The sequence below is a fragment of the Spermophilus citellus genome, assembly GCF_964194105.1.
Source record: "Spermophilus citellus genome assembly, chromosome: 10".
NCBI lineage: Eukaryota > Metazoa > Chordata > Mammalia > Rodentia > Sciuridae > Spermophilus > Spermophilus citellus.
In genome coordinates, this window is record NC_138197.1 from 115,692,526 (window position 1) to 115,711,092 (window position 18,567).

The 18,567-nt window shown below is 34.1% G+C and overlaps 1 protein-coding gene across 9 annotated transcripts in view; it reads right to left on the bottom strand.

Annotated features, from left to right (window-relative positions):
* ANKS1B (ankyrin repeat and sterile alpha motif domain containing 1B) overlaps positions 1 to 18,567 on the bottom strand; it is a gene marked incomplete at its 5' end in the record, with an annotated part of 1,127,620 nt that overhangs the window by 424,180 nt on the left and 684,873 nt on the right. For 5 of the 9 annotated variants that reach the window (XM_081311095.1, XM_081311093.1, XM_081311092.1 and 2 more), the window contains 2 exons: positions 15,266 to 15,338; positions 17,029 to 17,618. In XM_081311095.1, the coding sequence (XP_081167221.1) occupies positions 15,266 to 15,338; positions 17,029 to 17,618 (663 nt within the window). The remainder of the gene's footprint in view (positions 1 to 15,265; positions 15,339 to 17,028; positions 17,619 to 18,567) is intronic. The other 4 variants (XM_081311098.1, XM_081311097.1, XM_081311094.1 and 1 more) reach the window with 1 other exon arrangement.

Genomic DNA, 18,567 nt, shown 5'->3' on the forward strand with positions numbered 1-18,567 from the left:
AGTTTGGTCCATACCTCATTCCTTATACAAGAGTAAATTATATATGGATCAAATGTAGAAAAGCCAAAGTCATAAAAGTTCTAGAATAAACTACAGGAAGATTATTATTATATCTGATAGCAAGGGAAGACTATATAATAATGATGCAAAGCCTTGAAGCCATTTTAGAAAGCCTGATAGATCAACTACAAAATAATTTAAAAGTTTTACATAGCAAAAATCACAAATTTAATCATAAGATAAATGAAAAGGTGGGGAAAGATAGTTGTAACTCATATCACATACCCAGGACTATGTGCTTAATGGTATAAAATGCCTGGAAACAGACCAGTGACACTCTCTAACATAGGCATAGGATATGAATAGACAGTGCAGGGAAGTGGCATGTGAGTTTACAAAAAGCAGCTCAACTTACTCTCAAATGAGAAACAGCATGGATATTCTATTTTCCCTCTACCAAATAGGTAAAGGCATAAAACACTGATAATGTATTGTATTGGTCAGCACATAATAGACTTTCTTTTATATTGCTGATGGTGTTATGGTGTAAGTCATTATTTACCACTAAGGCCAGAATTTGACAATATTTATCAAAACACAGATGGACATGCCCCCAAAACAGTGGCTTAAGTTCTAGAATTAATATTTCAGATATATTCCTGCACATGTGAAGTATAAACAAAGCAATTCATTGCAGCATTGTTTATAATAGCAACATAGAACATCCCTGTCAATAGGGAGACAGTTAAATAAAATGTGATACATACATAGAATTAAATACTGGAACATACATAGAATTAAATGCCAGGAGAGTTCTACGTTCTATTATGAAAGGATCTTCATTAATTTGAATCAATGAGTGAAACAAACAAGATAAAGAATAGAGCAGAGTATGTTACTATTTGTTAAATATCTGAAGAAAGAATAAATAAGAGAAAGAATATATGTGCATATTGGCTGTATTTTGATTAAATACCTCTGGAAAAATATGACAAACACTGTGTAGCTGTCTATTGGGAGGAGACATGAGTATCTGATACAATAGACATTATAGAGAGATTTTCTTCACTGAATTCTGTGAATACTTTAATATTTTCTTACTTGTGAATCATGAATCAATTATATTTTCTATTTTAAAAACAAATTAAAAATTTTTAGGAAAAAATTTCTCAGCATAGGAAAAGAATAAAAAGTGAGTATTTTTAGTTTTCTTCATATTGTAATGATAAAGTTGAAAATACATGTAGGCAGTGAAAAAATTCAGGACATGAAAGTCACACAGGTTTATGGAAACCATTGTCATTATCACACAGAAATTTGGAAGAGCCTGGCATATCCTCATGCCCAGGGTGTCACTATGCACACAAGACTACACCAATAGATAAAATAGAACTTAACTTACAGTTGTATTAATGATCCCAAATCCAAGCACACTGAAACTCTCTTGACATCTCATAATTCAAAACATACAATTTAATCATTTTCCAAATCTAGATTATGGTTGATGTTTATTTAAGATAAAAAATGTTGTCTTTCTCCGAGAGACTTTGGTGATAGTTTTAGCACTAATGGTGGGTATAATAACTTTAAACTTCAGAAATCCTAAGTCTGGAGTACCCTCAGGAATTAGAAACTTCTTTTTAAAATTGGTAATTCTTCACTAAGACTTACATTTTCTTTGCCTACAAGCATTTTTCTTTCTTCAACCTGAATATTTGTGTGCACACATATGTACACATGTATACACATGTACAGGTAAGAGGGATTGAAAATAAAATGTTTTCTTTCTAAGAAATGTAGAGGCCTCACAGTTTCCATTAGACTCAGTGTAGTTGGTGACTCAAGGAGGGTTAAATTTCACTAGAAAATGGACATTCTCTCTCCTCCTGACTTCTTTCCCTTTCCCTACAGCTACCTCTTAAATCTAGGTTGACAGCTTCCCTTGGGTCTAGATGACTGTGGCAGCAGCATGCTGGCCTGCCTGCCTTCAGGCTCTCTAAGATCCCTCCTATTACCCAACCAGCGAGTCACTAGCATGATCATTTTTTTTAGAATAATTTACTGTCTACTTTACAAAAATGTATTAAAGAGCATTTGATGATAGGCTTAACTATAGTTAAAAGTCACTCATCAACTACACTGTATTTGTGCCCCAGTGTGTGAGTACTTGATTTTGCTTTGTTGTTCTGGAATTCCCATTTTTATTTTTATTAGTGGGGGAAAATGCTTAGTTATTTTGTTCATGGAGTAAACAAAATTTTATTTAATATCTAAAAATTAATTAGAAAATATATTTTATTCTTACTTCTTCAGGAAGGAAAGCCTACTTTTTAAAAAGAAACATCCAAAAGGTGAATTACCAATATAAAACAGTGATAGTGTATAAAACAGCTATGTTATTGTGTTATGGTTTGGATGTGAGGTGCCCCCCAAAAGTTCATGTGTGAGGCAATGCAAGAAGGTTTAGAATTGAAATGATTGGGTTATGAGAGCCTTAACCCAACCAGTGATTGATTCTCTGATAGGGATTGACTACATGATAACTATAGCCAGGTAGGGTATAGCTAGAGGTGGGCTTTTGGGGTTTATATTTTGTTATGATGAGGAGAGCTTTCTCTCTCTGCTTCATGATCATCATGTCCTAAGCTGTTTTCCTCTATCATATTCTTCCACCATTATGTTCTGCCTCACCTTGGGCCCTGAGAAATGGAGCCTACTGTCTATGCACTGAGACCGCTGAAACTGTAAGCACCCAAATAAACTTTTCCTCCTCTAAAACTGTTACTGTCATTTCTTTTGGTTATTTCACAGAGCAAAAAAAGCTGACTAAAACAATTCAATTATATGGAGAGAAAAAAATGAATAAAATGATCTCCAATTTAAAAGTAAAGAACTTTCTTGAAAGGTGATATAATTGTAACAAACAAGTTTTATAGTTTACAAGTGCTTTATATGAATTATCTCATTTAATTATAACAGGCAGGAAATTGATCACCATTCCCATTTTTAAAACATAAGGTAATGAAGGCTCAAAATGATGAAGTAGCTTGTCCAAGGTCAGACAGAAAGTAAGGCATGAAACTGGTATACCTTCTGAGGCCATATTTCACATTCTTTCACATATGGTACATGACTCCCCAAACTTATGGTCACGTAAAAATTAGTAGTACATATAATTTTTTAAGTACTCCACAACTCCTATTACTAAAGTAAAAGAGGGCCTTGTAAAAGAGGGTGAGAAAGAAGAGCACCAACATGTGTTTCTATCATACAGACAGCTACAAGTCAATATATGAAAGTTCCTCACAGAAGCACCAGTTTATCACTGCAAACCTGGCCACAGGAAGTCACAGGTGGGATCTTCCTCCTTCCCTGAATTCTAATGAGAACATTATTATTTCTCACCTAGTTATTTATTTTACAAAATGATCCACTGGGAAAATTCCTTCTAGAGTTTAAACCTAGGGATTCCCTTTTTCTCCATGCCTTGACAATTTTGCCCTTATAATGACAGTTCTGCAGTGAGCTTTTGTCTTCATTGCCAAGAAGCTCAAAGTTGCAGGTTTAGTTAACAGTTTCCTTAGCTTAGGTTTTCTAGACTATTTTCATTCTTTTTTTCTCCCTTATTAAGTTTTTCTCTTTTAAACTATCTGGCTCATATTTCTTACCATTGTCTTAATGGGGTTTTATTTTGCTGTAATTATATCTTTTACTATAAGTTTTCTCAAGTCTTTTTTGGAGATAAGCAGAGTTTAAATATAGAGAATTCCACTCTAAGTAACACACTTAGAAAAAAATAATAAGAGTATACACCAGGTGCAAATGGTTTATTTAAATGCTTCGGTAGCTCACACAGAAGATATTTTTGTTGTAAGTGCACAGGGTAATAGAGTTCTGTTTTATTTCCTTTATTTTAATAATAAAGGCTCCGTGTCACTATCACAATCATTTCAAGTGTCAACAGTGGTTGGTAAGGTATTTGGTATCACACGTTGAGCTTTTGTTAAAAAATAAGCCTCTTAGTTTTATGTTTGTGCACATTTGTTGTGATACAAAGAGATAATGGTGGGACTTTCTAAGGAAATTCTTTGTTGATACAGAATTGTATCAGAAATTTACAGATCAATTTTCACACTGTCTAGGATATACAACTTACATATATAATTATATCATATCTGTAATTCTGGTTATTGTAGGAATATAGTCCACATCTCACAGAGGAAATTATGCACTCGTTTTTTAAATGATGACTACAACAGAGAAAATCAGTTAGTATAGTGTTTGAGGGACAAAAGGTGAACCAATAAAAATGTCTAAGAACTTTTTAGTATTGTCAAATAAAAATGAATCCAGGCTTAGGCAGGGTGAGATTTTAAAGATGATTCTTATAGGAAGACTGCTCTTCCCTCAGGATTTTTAAGCATCTCAAAAATCAAATAGAAAGAGCTTTTTTCTTTATAGGAGGGTTAAGTGGGACTAGCAGGGTCTGTGGGGGCAAATTGATACAGAGGGTAGAGCTGGGCACACATCAGGATCAGGGAGGTATCAAGAGGAAATGCTTTTATCTGTGCTCAGCTGATTTGGAATGAATGGTTAAGGCAGGATGTTTTATATTTTAGTACAGTCTCAGATTTGGGGGTAAGCAAAGTTCAGGAGTCTGTAGGGAGGAGGAGAGATGCCTGACTAAAGTTTGGTCAAGACAAATTAGTACAAGGAATAGGTAATTGTGAGCATTTGGTAAGTGCTGTACCTGCCACCTAATGAAAAGTACACACTATCAAAATGCTGACTCTTTTTGTCCTAAAACTTCTTTAAAAAGCTTAGTGGATTCAAAAAGCAGGCAAGAAGGCTGGCATGGTGGAGCGTGCCTGTAGTCTTAGCAACTTGGAAGGTTGAGGCATGATGATTGCAAATTGGAGGCCAGCCTCAACACTTTAGCAAGACCCTATCTCAAAATAAAAACAGGCATGTAGCTCAGTATGTAGAATGCTCCTGAGTTCAATCTACCCTGAGTAAAATGTAAAAATTTACATTCTTAAAATTTGTGTATCCTCTTAAAAAATAAAAGCAGGAAGGATACAGTATTAGAATTCTGTGTTTATTCCCATATGCATGGCTACCATGCACATGATTGCTTTCATTTAAGTGTCCTGTAGTTCAGTGAAAGGTTTATCACAAAAGTTCAGATGCTTAGGTGAAAAACTTTTGCATATATATATATATATATATATATATATATATACACACAAGAACTTATCTATTCTACAGACATATATCAATTATATTATACATTTATTATAGTAACATATTTTTTAAAAATATTTATTTTTTAGTTGTAGTTGGATGCAATACCTTTATTTTATTTATTTTTATGTGGTTCTGAGGATCAAACCCACCCAGGGCCTTGAACGTGGTGAGTGCTCTACTGCTGAGCCACAACGCCAGCCCTATATTAACATATTTTAAAAGCACTGTAAAATGATGATCTGGCAGCATTCCTAGAATAACCGTATGGAAATTTACATATTTGAGATTTATTGGCTATTGTCTTTAAGAAATCAAGAAGAGGAAATCTTTAAGTGAATTTATTCTACCGAAGCATATTCCATAAAATGAAAGATAAAAGTATAAGTCATAGAATTATAGAGTTGGAAAAGATGTAGTCCTACCCCTTTATTTTCAAATGAGGAAACAGCCTCATTGTGAAGTATCCAATTCCCCAAGTCACACAGCAAGTCAGTGCAGAGGTGGGAGTAGCAGTCAGACCTCAGGGATTGTTTCCTCTTTGAGGGTGAATTTCACAAGTACAATTTGGTTTCATAGGTTATTTGCTGAATATAGAAGGAAGATAATGCTGATTCATCATTAAATGAGAAGAAAAGGTTGCAGAGAAATGTATATGGCATGGGCTCACGTTTTTAAAATACAACCCTATCTCCCTCTTTTCCTCTCTCCTTCTCCCTCTCTCCCTCTCTCCCTCTCTCACTCTCCCTCTATCATCATCATCATCATCATCTGACACATGAAGCTGTAGAAAAGGGTGAAAACACATATACTAGACTTACACTGAATGGGAAAAGGAAAGGTAAAGCAAGAGGGTAAGAAAAAAAAATGTAACCAAACAGAATTTGAAAAAAATGGTATGTGAAAAAGAATACTGCAAAATTTTGTATGCAAAATTCTTATTAATGTGTAAAAATTGAATGTACACATAGGTAAGTACTAGAAGGTCAGTGGGACATATATTAACAACATGAACAAAAGAAAATAGCACTTTGATCAGCTCTGGGTTATGGACATTTAAAAATTTTGTGTAACTTAAGTTTTTGTAGTAACAGAAAAATGGAATAAAAACAAGAGAAGTGAATCTCTTCTCTGAAACTATTGAATCACACCTATTTTAATTCAAAAGTGATAGACTCGATCATATTTTAACAGTATTCCCTTAGCAAATTTTTATCAATATTGATAGCTATAGAATATTTTATTTCAAATACAAATGTTTATGTATGTGTGTCTCTCTGTACAAATTCTTTATCATTACATCTGTTTATTAAATTGGTGTATACTTTATTGAACGGCTTAGATAATAAATAAAAATAATACATACTCACTATACAAATTTCAAAAAATTTATAAAAAAAGAGCAGAAGATAAAAATCATTGTTAATCTTATACAAAGAGATCGACTGCTAACCCTTTTTGCTGGTGTCCTTCCAGATCTTTTGCAGGCATGTGCATTCACAACATTTGTTAACTACTTTAGTCACTAGATAATATATCATGGTTTTATTTCTGTGGTAATAAATACCCATACAATGTCATTTTAATTAAACTGTTAGCATTTTTCATAAAGAATTACTATAATTCACTTTATAAATGAATTTAGTGGTTATTTGCTTTGATTTGGTTTTTAAAATGGTCATGAAATGAACCTCTTCACATATTCATTTTTTTTTGCCCTTGTCCATTTGCTTCCTTGAGATACATTCTTACAAGTGATATTTCTGGGTAGCCACCTCAAATAGTAAAATATTTAATTTAATTAATATTTAATTTGTTAACTCCTTAGATGTTTATACTGGAGTTTCCAAAATACTAGTAAATGAAAAGCCCTTTGTTATCAGGATAGTGTATCAGGAATATAACCAGAATAAGCTATAAAGTTTTCCTTGTGAGTAAGTGACCCACATGTATCCCTTAATTTTTCATTGTATTTTAGGAAAACAAATTTTTACCTAAAATCAATCATGATGATAACCTATGACTTATGAAAGTCTACTACCTATCTTTCAAATTATTCCTAAAATTTTCTAAAATGCCAGTGTGAAGTCATTGGTGGTGGATATTATAAAATGCATCCACATTTTTATGGAAGTTATTCAGTTAGTATTTTAAAACCTGTAAAGAAGACCCTTTGCAATTGTTTACTGTCATTTTGCAAGGGGTATATTCTAACAAATACACATTATTCCTATGTTCAAGACATATATGCACATATACATGAAATAATGGACCTTCATTAATCCTTTGGACAATTTTTTCTTAAGAGAATAATGGATGAAAATGAGATTGCCTGTAATCCCAGAGGCTCAGGAAGCTGAGGCAAGAGGATCAAGATTCAAACTTGGCCTTAGCAACTTAGGGAGGAATATAGTAAGGAATTTAGCAAGACCTTGCCTCGAAATAAAATATTTTATAAAGGGCTGGGGATGTGGCTTAGTGATAAGCATCCCTGGGTTCAATCCCCATACCAAAAACACACAAAACAAAATAAAACAATAACAAAAAAAAATCAAGATATAAGATAGTCTGTACCAAGAATGTACTTATCTACTTTCCCTTAAATTAGAGCTTCCCAAAATTTTGGGGCAAGAAGCTGTTTTCCATATGAAGATGTGAAGTTCAGGCTAAAAAAAAAAAAAGATCTGTTTAAAGTCATCATTCTAATAATTATTAGTGTAGGTATTCAAATACACATGACATGTTTTTGACTCAACAAAATAATTTTTTTTTTTTTTTTTTTTTTTTTTTTTTTTACTGGAGATTGAACCCAAGTGTGCTTAACCACTGAGCTTTTTGTTTTTATTTTGAGACAGGGCTTACTAAGTTGCTGAGAGCCTTGCTAAATTGGTGAGGCTGCCCTCAAACTTCGCAATCCTCCTATCTCAGCCTCCTGAATTGCTGGGATTACAGGCATGTGTGATCATGCCCAGCTCAACAACAACAACAACAAAAAATTAAGGATTTGAGCTTCCCAGTAATAGAATTTATTGTCTCTTGAAGTAGTGGACTCATCATCATGAGAAGTGTGTAAACAGATGTTAGTTGATGTTGGTTGCTTATATATTAGAGACATTATGGAAAAAGTATTCCAGTACTAGCGGATGATTGCAAAAACTCATCTCTCCATACATATTTTAGAGGATTAGATTTTTCTTTTAACTGAAATAGAATGTACCATTTTTAAACTATTGATATATCATAAGCAAATATTAGGCCATAGAATAGTGTTCAACTATTTCAAACTTAAGGAAAGAGTACTTTTACATTGACTATTCCCCATAATTTCAAAGCTAGAGAATCTCAGCCATATTCTCATGATCAAAATCTACATTATATAAGTTATTTTAGTTTTTAAAGACTATTCGAAATACAAGGGGCAAATTTTAGCTTATATTGAGCTAGGAACACAATTTTTTGGCAGATTAAATAAAATTACTTGATAAAGAGTAGTTAACTCATGCTAGGCTAACAATTACTATAGTTCACATTTTTATATAACTGTTCTAATATTAAGGGATTCCTTAGATTTAATCTATTTGAAAAAATAAATCACTTAAGGAAGTGTTATGTAAAATAATAATAAAAATAAATTTTCTCTTAATTTAGATAAAATAGTATGCTTGTGTGCTAATGTATTCTACTACCCACCTTCCCCAGTTGGTTTTATTAAAAATAGTACTGTAAAAAGAAATAAAAATCAAAAATAAAATATGCCTGTTGCAAAGCATTTCACAGAGAGGTTTTTATGTGCGATTTAAAGGTTCATGGAAAAAATAATATTACTGGAGGCAAGGGAAATTCTTCCTCTGAAAACAAGTGAAACATGGGTCATCATCTTTAGAGTGTGTACATTCATTTTAGAAAGTAGGAGACATTCAGGGCTGTGGCTCATTTACGTATGTGACCATGTGGCCCATGCTTTGGGGTTTTAGCTAAAGCCCTCAATGTGGATAGTTTGGCTTTGCTGAGAAGAAGTGGTTGGTTCTATACTCAACACCCTTAAAAGATTCCCTTCAGTGCACATGAGTATGATTTAACCTGAGAAGGAAGCAATTAGCTAGCTTCTCTTGTCCTAGGTTGGGAGCATATGCTACTGAAAAGAGTATGAATTTCAAGAAGACAAATATCTGGATTTGAAACAGTCACCTGTGACAAGTTCCTTAACTTTTCTCAACCTTTCTTTGTCTATAAAATGGATATGATAATATTTATCTGAATTGTTTTGAAGATTGAGTACAAAAATGTTCACTGTAAAAAATTGCATAGTACCTGATACATGGTGAGAAAGGAAAATATTTCAGTTTCTATCCTTCTTCTTTTTCTTTTCTCTAATACTGCAACTATAAAAATACATTTAAAATAAGCATTCTCCTGGAGTGTGAGGAATGATATTCCCACCAACAACTTTAGCAGGACAGGATTCTGCTGCATTGGTGATAATGCACCTCCTGAGGTGGAGGCAGAGGTATCGGAACAAAGAACAAGGCCTGGAAGCAACCATGGAGGAACAGTGGCTGGGGCTGCGGGGATGTTTGCTCTCCCCCACTCAGCAAGAGACCTGCACAGAGGAAAAGGCCCAGTAACTAGGCTCTCCTAGTTACTGCAGACCCACTGAAATGGTGGAGCTTAGGCCAGAACAAGAGAGAACATTTACTGTGCCTTGGTCACTTCTGCCCTCAGATTCTCGGAGGAAGAGGAGTGAATCTAGGTGGGATCCTGAGTTGTTGGCTTTCAGAAATATGTATTTTCCAGTAAACAACTAAGACTTACTCTTCATCTACCCAATATAGCCAGTGTACTCTATGATAAAATTCTTTATATACTCATTTTAATAGCTTTCCTTTAAAATTAAAATTTAGATAGAATTCATATATTGACAATATAGGTTTTTAAAAGATAAGATGCTAAAATATTTCTTTGGAGATAGAATTCAATCTTATAAAAAAATCCTAGTCTTAAAAATTATAGTCTAACTAAGTACTATTTTTACTTATGGACTTAGATCAATTTAATATAGTCCATACACCTCTAGTCTGTCTAGTGTAGCAGGAGATTTTTAAAGCCTGTTTAGAAATTAAAGGGTATTTTTAAGATTATCTGAAACCCTTGTATTTTTAAGTCTAGGCACTTGATTACTCTGCATATTCGCTGTTATATAATGATAAGAACATCCTGTGGAGCCAATTATTGCCTCCACTTACTTAAGAAATCCTCAATCTCATCAAGAAGATCATTAACCTGATTTTTAGAAAGTGTGAGGACTTGAAGTAATTCCAATGGACATGTAAATTTCCTAACTTGAAAGGGTTTTCTTGTGATATAATGACAATGGTAAGAAATAAGACTTTAAGAAAGATATCACAGGAAAGCAACTAAAAATATGAGTACCGTAACTACAATTCTCATTGATCAGAAAGATAAACAAGATTTTCCAAGTATCTCCCATGTAGCACACACTCTAATTAGAAAGATAAAGCATGCATACGTGGATAAGAAGACAGAGAATTTATAGTTATTGATCACCTGCTATGTTCTAAGTTATAGTAGTGTAGTATATAGTTTAATCTTGTGGCAGCCTCATGAGATGCTTATGAAAAATTTGATTTTATAGGTGGGGAAATTGACAATAGGTCAAAAATCCAATGAATTTGCAAACTGGGATTTAAGCCAGGTCCACCTAACTTCAAAATCAGAAATGTTGTTTGTGAAAATGATGAGTTAATATTTTCTGAGTGAGAAACTAAGGAACTGACCTAGAATAATCCAGTATGTCTTTTTAAATTTGTTTTAATTAGTTATACATGACAGTAAAATGCATTTATATAATTTATCATTTTTCTGAGTGTACATGTTGCAGAATCATATTGGTCATGCAGTCACATATATACATACAGTAATAATGTCTGTTTCATTCTACTATCTTTCCTATGCCCACATCCCTTCCCCTCCCCTCCCATCACTTCTCTCTACCTAATCTAAGGTAACGCTATTCTTCCTTAGTGTCCCCTGCCTTGTTGTGATTTACTCTTATTTCTGTCTTCATCCTGGACATGTGAGGTTGCTGGATAAGTTGTAAACTACTATATTTGAAAAATAAAAAGGAAACTGGTTTCAAAGAAGGAAATTAGTTTTGTTATAGAGACTGTTCAAACTTTGAACTGGTTCATATTTATTAAGGTAAAGATGAGAGAATTCCAAATCTCTTCCTGGTCCAATAAATATGGTTTGTAAAACAAATATCTGACATTAGAAATGTGTAGGTACAGGAAGGGCAAACAAAAATGCTGAAACTAGCTAGATATGATGGTGCATGCCTGTAGTCCCCACTATTCAAAAGGTTAACGCAGGGGGATTGAGGTAGAGTCCAGCCTGGGCAACTTAGGGAGACTTGTCTTGAAAAACAAAACAACAACAATAACAAAAATTCCTGCTGAAACAAAATGGGCAAGAGCACTGAAAATTTAATGTTGGACCTTTATGTATCTCCATTACTTATGATTTTATTCTCTCATCATCTGAGGTTTTAAGCAATGAATGCTCATAAAAAACATAGCATTATTAAAACCAGGCATAGCACTGGACTCAGTAGAGACTGATGACACTTATGTAAAGCAGTTATTTACTGTTTCTCATTCTAAATTTACCTCCCACTAATTTAATTGCACATCTCTTCCCTATTGGCAAGCCAAAAACGGAATACTCATACTTCATGAAAAACAATTTAGTATATTTATAGCAAAGCATATTAGATTTTTCTCTTTGCTAGGGTAACATGGATTTCTAATCTGTTTTTTGTTTTTTAATCAATTGCCCAGTGGACTTGTCACAAACTGTATCCCAGTTGACCTCATGGTTCTAGGTAATAAAGCAAATTTAATCCTTGTGAGAACATTTGACATAAGGTTCTTAAACAAAGGCTTACGTGCATTCAGCTTTGTATTCCGTGTTGAACAGTTTTTCTGGTGGAGACAAGGTGAGAACTATGTTTAATGCATATCTACATGTGTCAGACACTCTACATATCCACTGCAGATGTCTCTACAATGATTCTATATTAGTATGCCCATTTCTGTCCAGGGGCAAAAGAGTAAACAAGCAACTAGTAAATAGCAGAATTGAGCTTTGAATTGGTGCTTCATTTTTTATTTCACTGTGTGATTTCCCAACCACGTTGAGTACCCAGAATGTTATTTGTTGAGTGCCATCTTCATGGGGTTATTTATCACCCATCTAGTTAAGTCTAGCTTTGAGAGGGAAAAGAATAAAGCTAGGGAAAGCTGTGATTCATAACTGGCCTGAGGGTGAATTGGAATGCTATGTTTTGGTCAATCACTTAGTGCATAATTAGAGTGTAATTAAGAGGCAAAATCTAAGGGACATATAGAGCCAGCCTTTGTCTATAGTAATGACTTCTTGTAGACTGAGTCTCCAGTTTTATTTTCATTACAATTGCAGAAAAATGGTAAACAAAAACAGAGGTAGGATGGCAATAGGAGAGGTGGGGAGAGAGGAACTAAGGGGAAAAAAATCTGTAGATTTGTTTACCACTAAAATACCCTTCCAAAGGTAGGTTTGCCTGAGTGACATTTTAAATATTTTTCCTTATTTTTTCCTAATGTTTATGATATTTTTATCATTCTGTGCCACCGTCTCTTGAAGAATTTAGAACATTAGAGTAACATTTAATGTTATCCAAGTTGAACCGTGAATTTAATGCCCATATCACTATTCCAAAAGAGAAGCACTTCTAGGTCTCAAACACTTTCATTATGATGAAACTTACTAGCTCACCATGCAGATTTTCTATCTTTGAATAGTACAGTTGATATCAACAAAAAATGTGTATTCCTATTATTTTTTTGGAAATGATTCTGTAAGCATATATGAAAGAACTGCATAGCAACATGTGTTCCCAGGCTGATTGGATTCTGGAAAATTCTCCAGTTGCTTCAGCCTAATGTTAGCAGTTATAAAAATGAAGGTCATTCATTTGGTTTTGATTCAACAGAAATTTGCAAGGATGGTTAGATTGGGGCCCTTTCACAGTTTTCCACTGATGTCAAAGCAAATCACCAGACTTTTATATTTGGGGTGCGTGTGTGTGTGTGTGTGTGTGTGTGTGTGTGTGTTTGCCATGAAACTCACATACTTTCCAACTGCTCCTGTTTTACTCTGAAATGGTCTTTCTGTTGTTGGCCCACTACAAACCTCCAATGAGGAGAAATAAGTAGACTTGTGTACTTTTTCTGCATGTGATACAGGAAGTGCCTCCACAGGTAAAAACAGGATGGCAAAGAACATGGTGGGGAAAGGAGGAAAAAGGAGGTGGAGGTTTGTAGCTAAAAGGGAGCATGTCCCTACTCTCCTAAGCCAATTGACCATCTCACTCCCTTTTTCCCAGGCCTGTTACCAGGCTCCTGAGTCAAGCTGTGGTTTTCCCCACATCCCTGCTGAGTGACAGCCAGGCTTGTTGCAGAGCCCCATCACTGCCCAGGCTCTTAGCACCTGGGCAACACTCTGCAAGTGCTCATTGGTAAAGAGCATCTCAGTCACTCAGCTTCATCTCTGAAAAGATTCTCATTACTTGTGCTTTTGTCCTCTCCCTCACAAGGTCAGTGCTTCTGTGACCACTTTTGGGAACCAGGCAGAGTGAAAGTCCAAGTCATGCCAGTGAGGGCTTCATTTTTATTTAAGTTTTGATATTTTGTTTATTGTGGATTTGTAGCATTAATTTTGAGTTTTTAAAATATAAATTAAAATGTTATGTATCCTGATAAGCATTGGGATACATAAGATTTTAAAATTTAAGCATCCCTTAAATTTTGTTCCCTAGACAAATTCTTCACTCATCTCAAACTAGTCAGGGCTTTGCTGAAAAAAGTTCAATATCTGTTTACCCTTTAGACATCTTTCTCTTAAAAACAAAACAAAACAAAATAAAGCAAACAAACAAACAAAAAAAACCCCAACTATCACTTCTGACTTAAATATGAGCTCTCCTGAGACCTTAGGAATCACCTGTTTAAAACTCCAAATTCTATAGATCTATCTAGTATACAATTGTACTGCTACTTTGTGACAAGGTAGAAATAGAATCCAAGTCTTTTGACTTTTTCAAGAATAGTACATTTTATTTTAGTATAAATATTACTGAAATTTTAGGTTTCGTGATCTAGTATTTAATGTCTGTCAATACTAAGTAAAAAGATTTCAAAAGGTTTTAGATAGCTAGGCACTGAGATACAGTCCTATAAACCCACCAATTTGTCAGGGTGAGACAGGAGGATCACAAGTTAGAGGCCAGCTGCAACTACTATGCAAGGCTCTCAGCAATTTAGCAAAATCCTGTCTCAAAATAAAAAATAAAAAGAGTTGGGGATGTAGCTCAATGGTAAAATACCTCTTGGTTAAATTTTGAGTATAAATGAAAAATGGTTTTTAATGGACTTCTATTCTAAACTTTAATTTTAGGGAAGAAAACAATATTTACCAAGCATAATATGTTAAACAGCGATTGCAAACCCAACTCTTCGTGAGATATTCTTTGAGGTTCTATGAGATACATGAAGATGAGTGATATATAGTTCTTGCCAAATAGAACTTATAACTTAGAGAAGTTGTTAATTGCTTTGGCCCAAATAAATAGGACATTTCATTGAATGAGAAATAGTGTATTAAATCATTGGATTCTACAACAGTTTGAAGTGCTTCCTACTGCACTCAACATAAGGTTGAAGCTTCATTAATATTAACTGGCACGGTAGAATAGCACATGGGAAAAATCCAAATTTGTTGAACCAATTTACTTATAATTGATGTTATTTACAGGTCAGGATTACTGGATCTGAGAGTAGAAGGAAATAATTTTCAGCAACTGTTACTATGATAAAACATGAAATTATCTAAAGATTTTTAAATTATTTCCTGGCTATTTTTTAAATTATATTTATTCATTATAAGTAGAGGAAAGTTTCCTTACTTGTGGTTTCACCATTCATCTCTTCAAGTTCACTGTTGATTCCAACATCTATGGAATTCATTATTTTGTCAATCTGTGGGAAATAAAGGCCATGAAAGGGGATTATTGCATTCACTTTTAACATTGCACTATAAAAGAACTTCCAATGCTAGGATCATATATTCTTGGTGTTATTACTACAGCAATACTATAATTAAGAGACCAATAGGGAAAAGCTTAAACTTCTTTTGAGGGGTTTTTGAAAATATAAATTATGCTTCCCTTCTTTAAACTTTCAAAATTAATGTGTATGTTCTCTGTATTTCTTGAAATGAAATTTGTACTTAGATGACGAGTTAGTTAGAAATTGTGTATTCTTTAAACTTAGAAGGGGAAGGAGCTACGAATAAGATCATGTGATGAGATCTATCCTCTAGCATCCTTCCTCTTCTGCCTAAGAGCATGCATCTCATTTGACCGAAGACCAGGAGTCAGATTGTGGGCATGGCCTTTAGAATCAAGGTCTAACTAAATGGTCTGATCAGTCACAAGCTGATTAGTAGGATCCAGTCACAAGAATATAGACACGGAACAACCTCATATTAAATTAATTAACAACTTTACTTTAACCTTCTAAAGGAAAATAAATTAAATATTAATTAATCTTGTCTCAAAAAATAATTCAAAAAGGAATTTAAATGTATTCAGATTTTAAAAAGAAGAAAGGAATATAATAAAAAAAAAACATCCATCTACTAGTTTGCAATTTTGGAAAACACAATTATCTAAGATGGAGGTATCTCTCTCTTCCTCATATTGGCCAACATGTTATATGGCAGGTTTCAGAAAAGACAATGAGGATTGTCTCATTTTGTTTACCCTAAAACAGATGCAGAGATATCCAGTAATTTTTCCCAAATAGCTCAATGGAGAACATTAATATCAGAACCATATCTATTTCTAGTTTCCAGAATACTATAGTGACCTAATGTACTTTTAAAGCTAGTCCAACTGGCACAGTCTTTTGAGAGACAAAATGTGACATGTTATAATGAAATATCATAAGAGACTATGGTCCATTCTTTTAAAAAATCAGGAAAAAGCAAGGAGCTTCATTATTTTATGATGTAATTCTCCTCAGAGACAAAGGATGATATTTTATAACCTTACAAGGGCAGTTACTTTCTGAATAACTCTTTCCGATTAAAGACTTTGTCTTTAAGGAGAGCTTAAATTGGTGATACTTGACCCCAAAACATCTTTTCCTTTAGTGATTCTCTGATAGCTGTAGAAGGGAAATATTAAGTGATGTGCATTTATTGCATGATTCTTAAAGAAGAGCCAGGAACTGTTCTTTTTATCATTAAGGTTAATATTAGAAGGAGCTCTTCTAAAAATACAAAATAGAAATAGAGACAAACTAATAGAGTTTAGAAAGTAGCAAAAGGATACCTAACAAAAAACAAGATTTTTCTCAATTTGTCAGCTACAGTGCTTGGTAGGATGTGATGTGAACATTCTCTGGTACCTCATAGCTGGTTACTTCTGCTTGACATCAATTTCTATGGAAACAATGGATTTCACCATATAGGTGGAGCTGTATTTGTTTTTATGCTACCGTGAATTCATGTATTACCCATAGAACCTTTCCCTTCTGGTTGGACCTGTATATATTCGTTAATTTTCTGCTTTAGCCTCTGAAAGAATTAAAAAGCTGACAGCCCTTCCCTAAACCTCCCTCAGTTCTAAAGCCCAATATAAAGAACAAGAAGAACCAGGCTTACTTCTTCCCATTCAGATGTGAAAGACGGTGTTCTTTCAGAATTCCCTTTAGAACTGTGTTCAGCAGTTGAAGCTTCACTCCAGTTAACTCTGGATACTTTCTCCTTTGAAGGGTGGGAGATGAGATCAGAATCAGATTTAGAGACAGTTTTGGATAAATGCATGTCGATCAGGGCTCTAGGCAATGACCTTATTCTCCCCAGAGTACAAGCTCTTTCCACAAATCCCCCCGTATTCACAACCCACTGGTCTCCACTCCGGGATCCACTCCTGGTTGTTCTTGTGCCGACAATGGTATGGTTCTCGAGTTGGTTGCTTTTTTTGTGAAAAATTGTTCTACTGACCACTTTGGGTTTAATTTTCTTTACCACAGTTTCTGAGTTATTTTCTATTGGAGTCTGCTTGAAAGGCAAAGGACTGTTTGCCAAACTGACTTCATCTTGTCTTTCTTCACATTGACCTCTTTTCCCATAGAGATGAAATGGATTTTCTGGGGATTCACAGGCTGGAGAAGATCCATGGAGAAGGCCTGCAAATTGCCCAGGATCATATTCTTTAGGGGGGTCATTGTCTTCCTGTTGAGAGAGGTCATCTGCAAAAGGGAGGAAGGATGTCAGGATTATATAAAGAACTCTGAAAGCCATGATACAGTAGGAATGCCCTTATGAACTTGTGCAATGTCCAGACATTTGATTTATTGCTACATTGCACTTTATGAAACACCTATAACCCTGCAGTGCCAAATATAAAATGAATGTGTGTGTGTGTGTGTGTGTGTGTGTGTGTGTGTGAATTAATCTTGCTATACCTTAGTGTTCATTTCAGAGGTATGAATTGAGTAGTCAGTGACTGAATACCATTCTACCTGTCCCCAGGATATATACGTAATATTGAAGGAACAAAATTGGGTTTTCTTAAATAGGATACCCATATCCAAAACCTCAAAGTAAATGCATCATTGTATAGTGGAACATCTAGCATTTTGAGAAGAAGTACAATTAGAAGCAGTTTAAGGTTAATAATTCTGATAGTATTACCTTAAATATAAAATTAAGAACAATTCTACACAGATAAAAAGGGGTTTGTTCAGGCTTAAAATAGGCAAACAATGCATCCATAATATGACTTAAAAAGCAAGACTATTACATGAAACTGAAGTTGAGCTATTAACACAAAGCTATCTTTTTCTTTCTTCTTGGAGACAACACTAGTTATTTCCTGATTTCTTCAGCTCTTTGGAAATGTAATGCAAAAAAAAAAAAAACACCCCAAAACAAACAAACAAACAAAAAAGAATGATAATTTTTATTGGCCTTTTTCCTAAAATAAAACAAAATTTCCTTGAGATTAAATATACCATGCTCTTTTATGACTTAATTTGACATTTAAAGGTATACTGTGTAAAAGTAAATGCATCATTGCATAGTGAACAATATAAAGAACTTAGCACAGGATATCAGTTTACTTCTTTCAGTGTCCTTTTGCATCCATAGAGACAGCCAAATGTTTGCCAAGATTGAACTTTCATTTTCTGATTAACT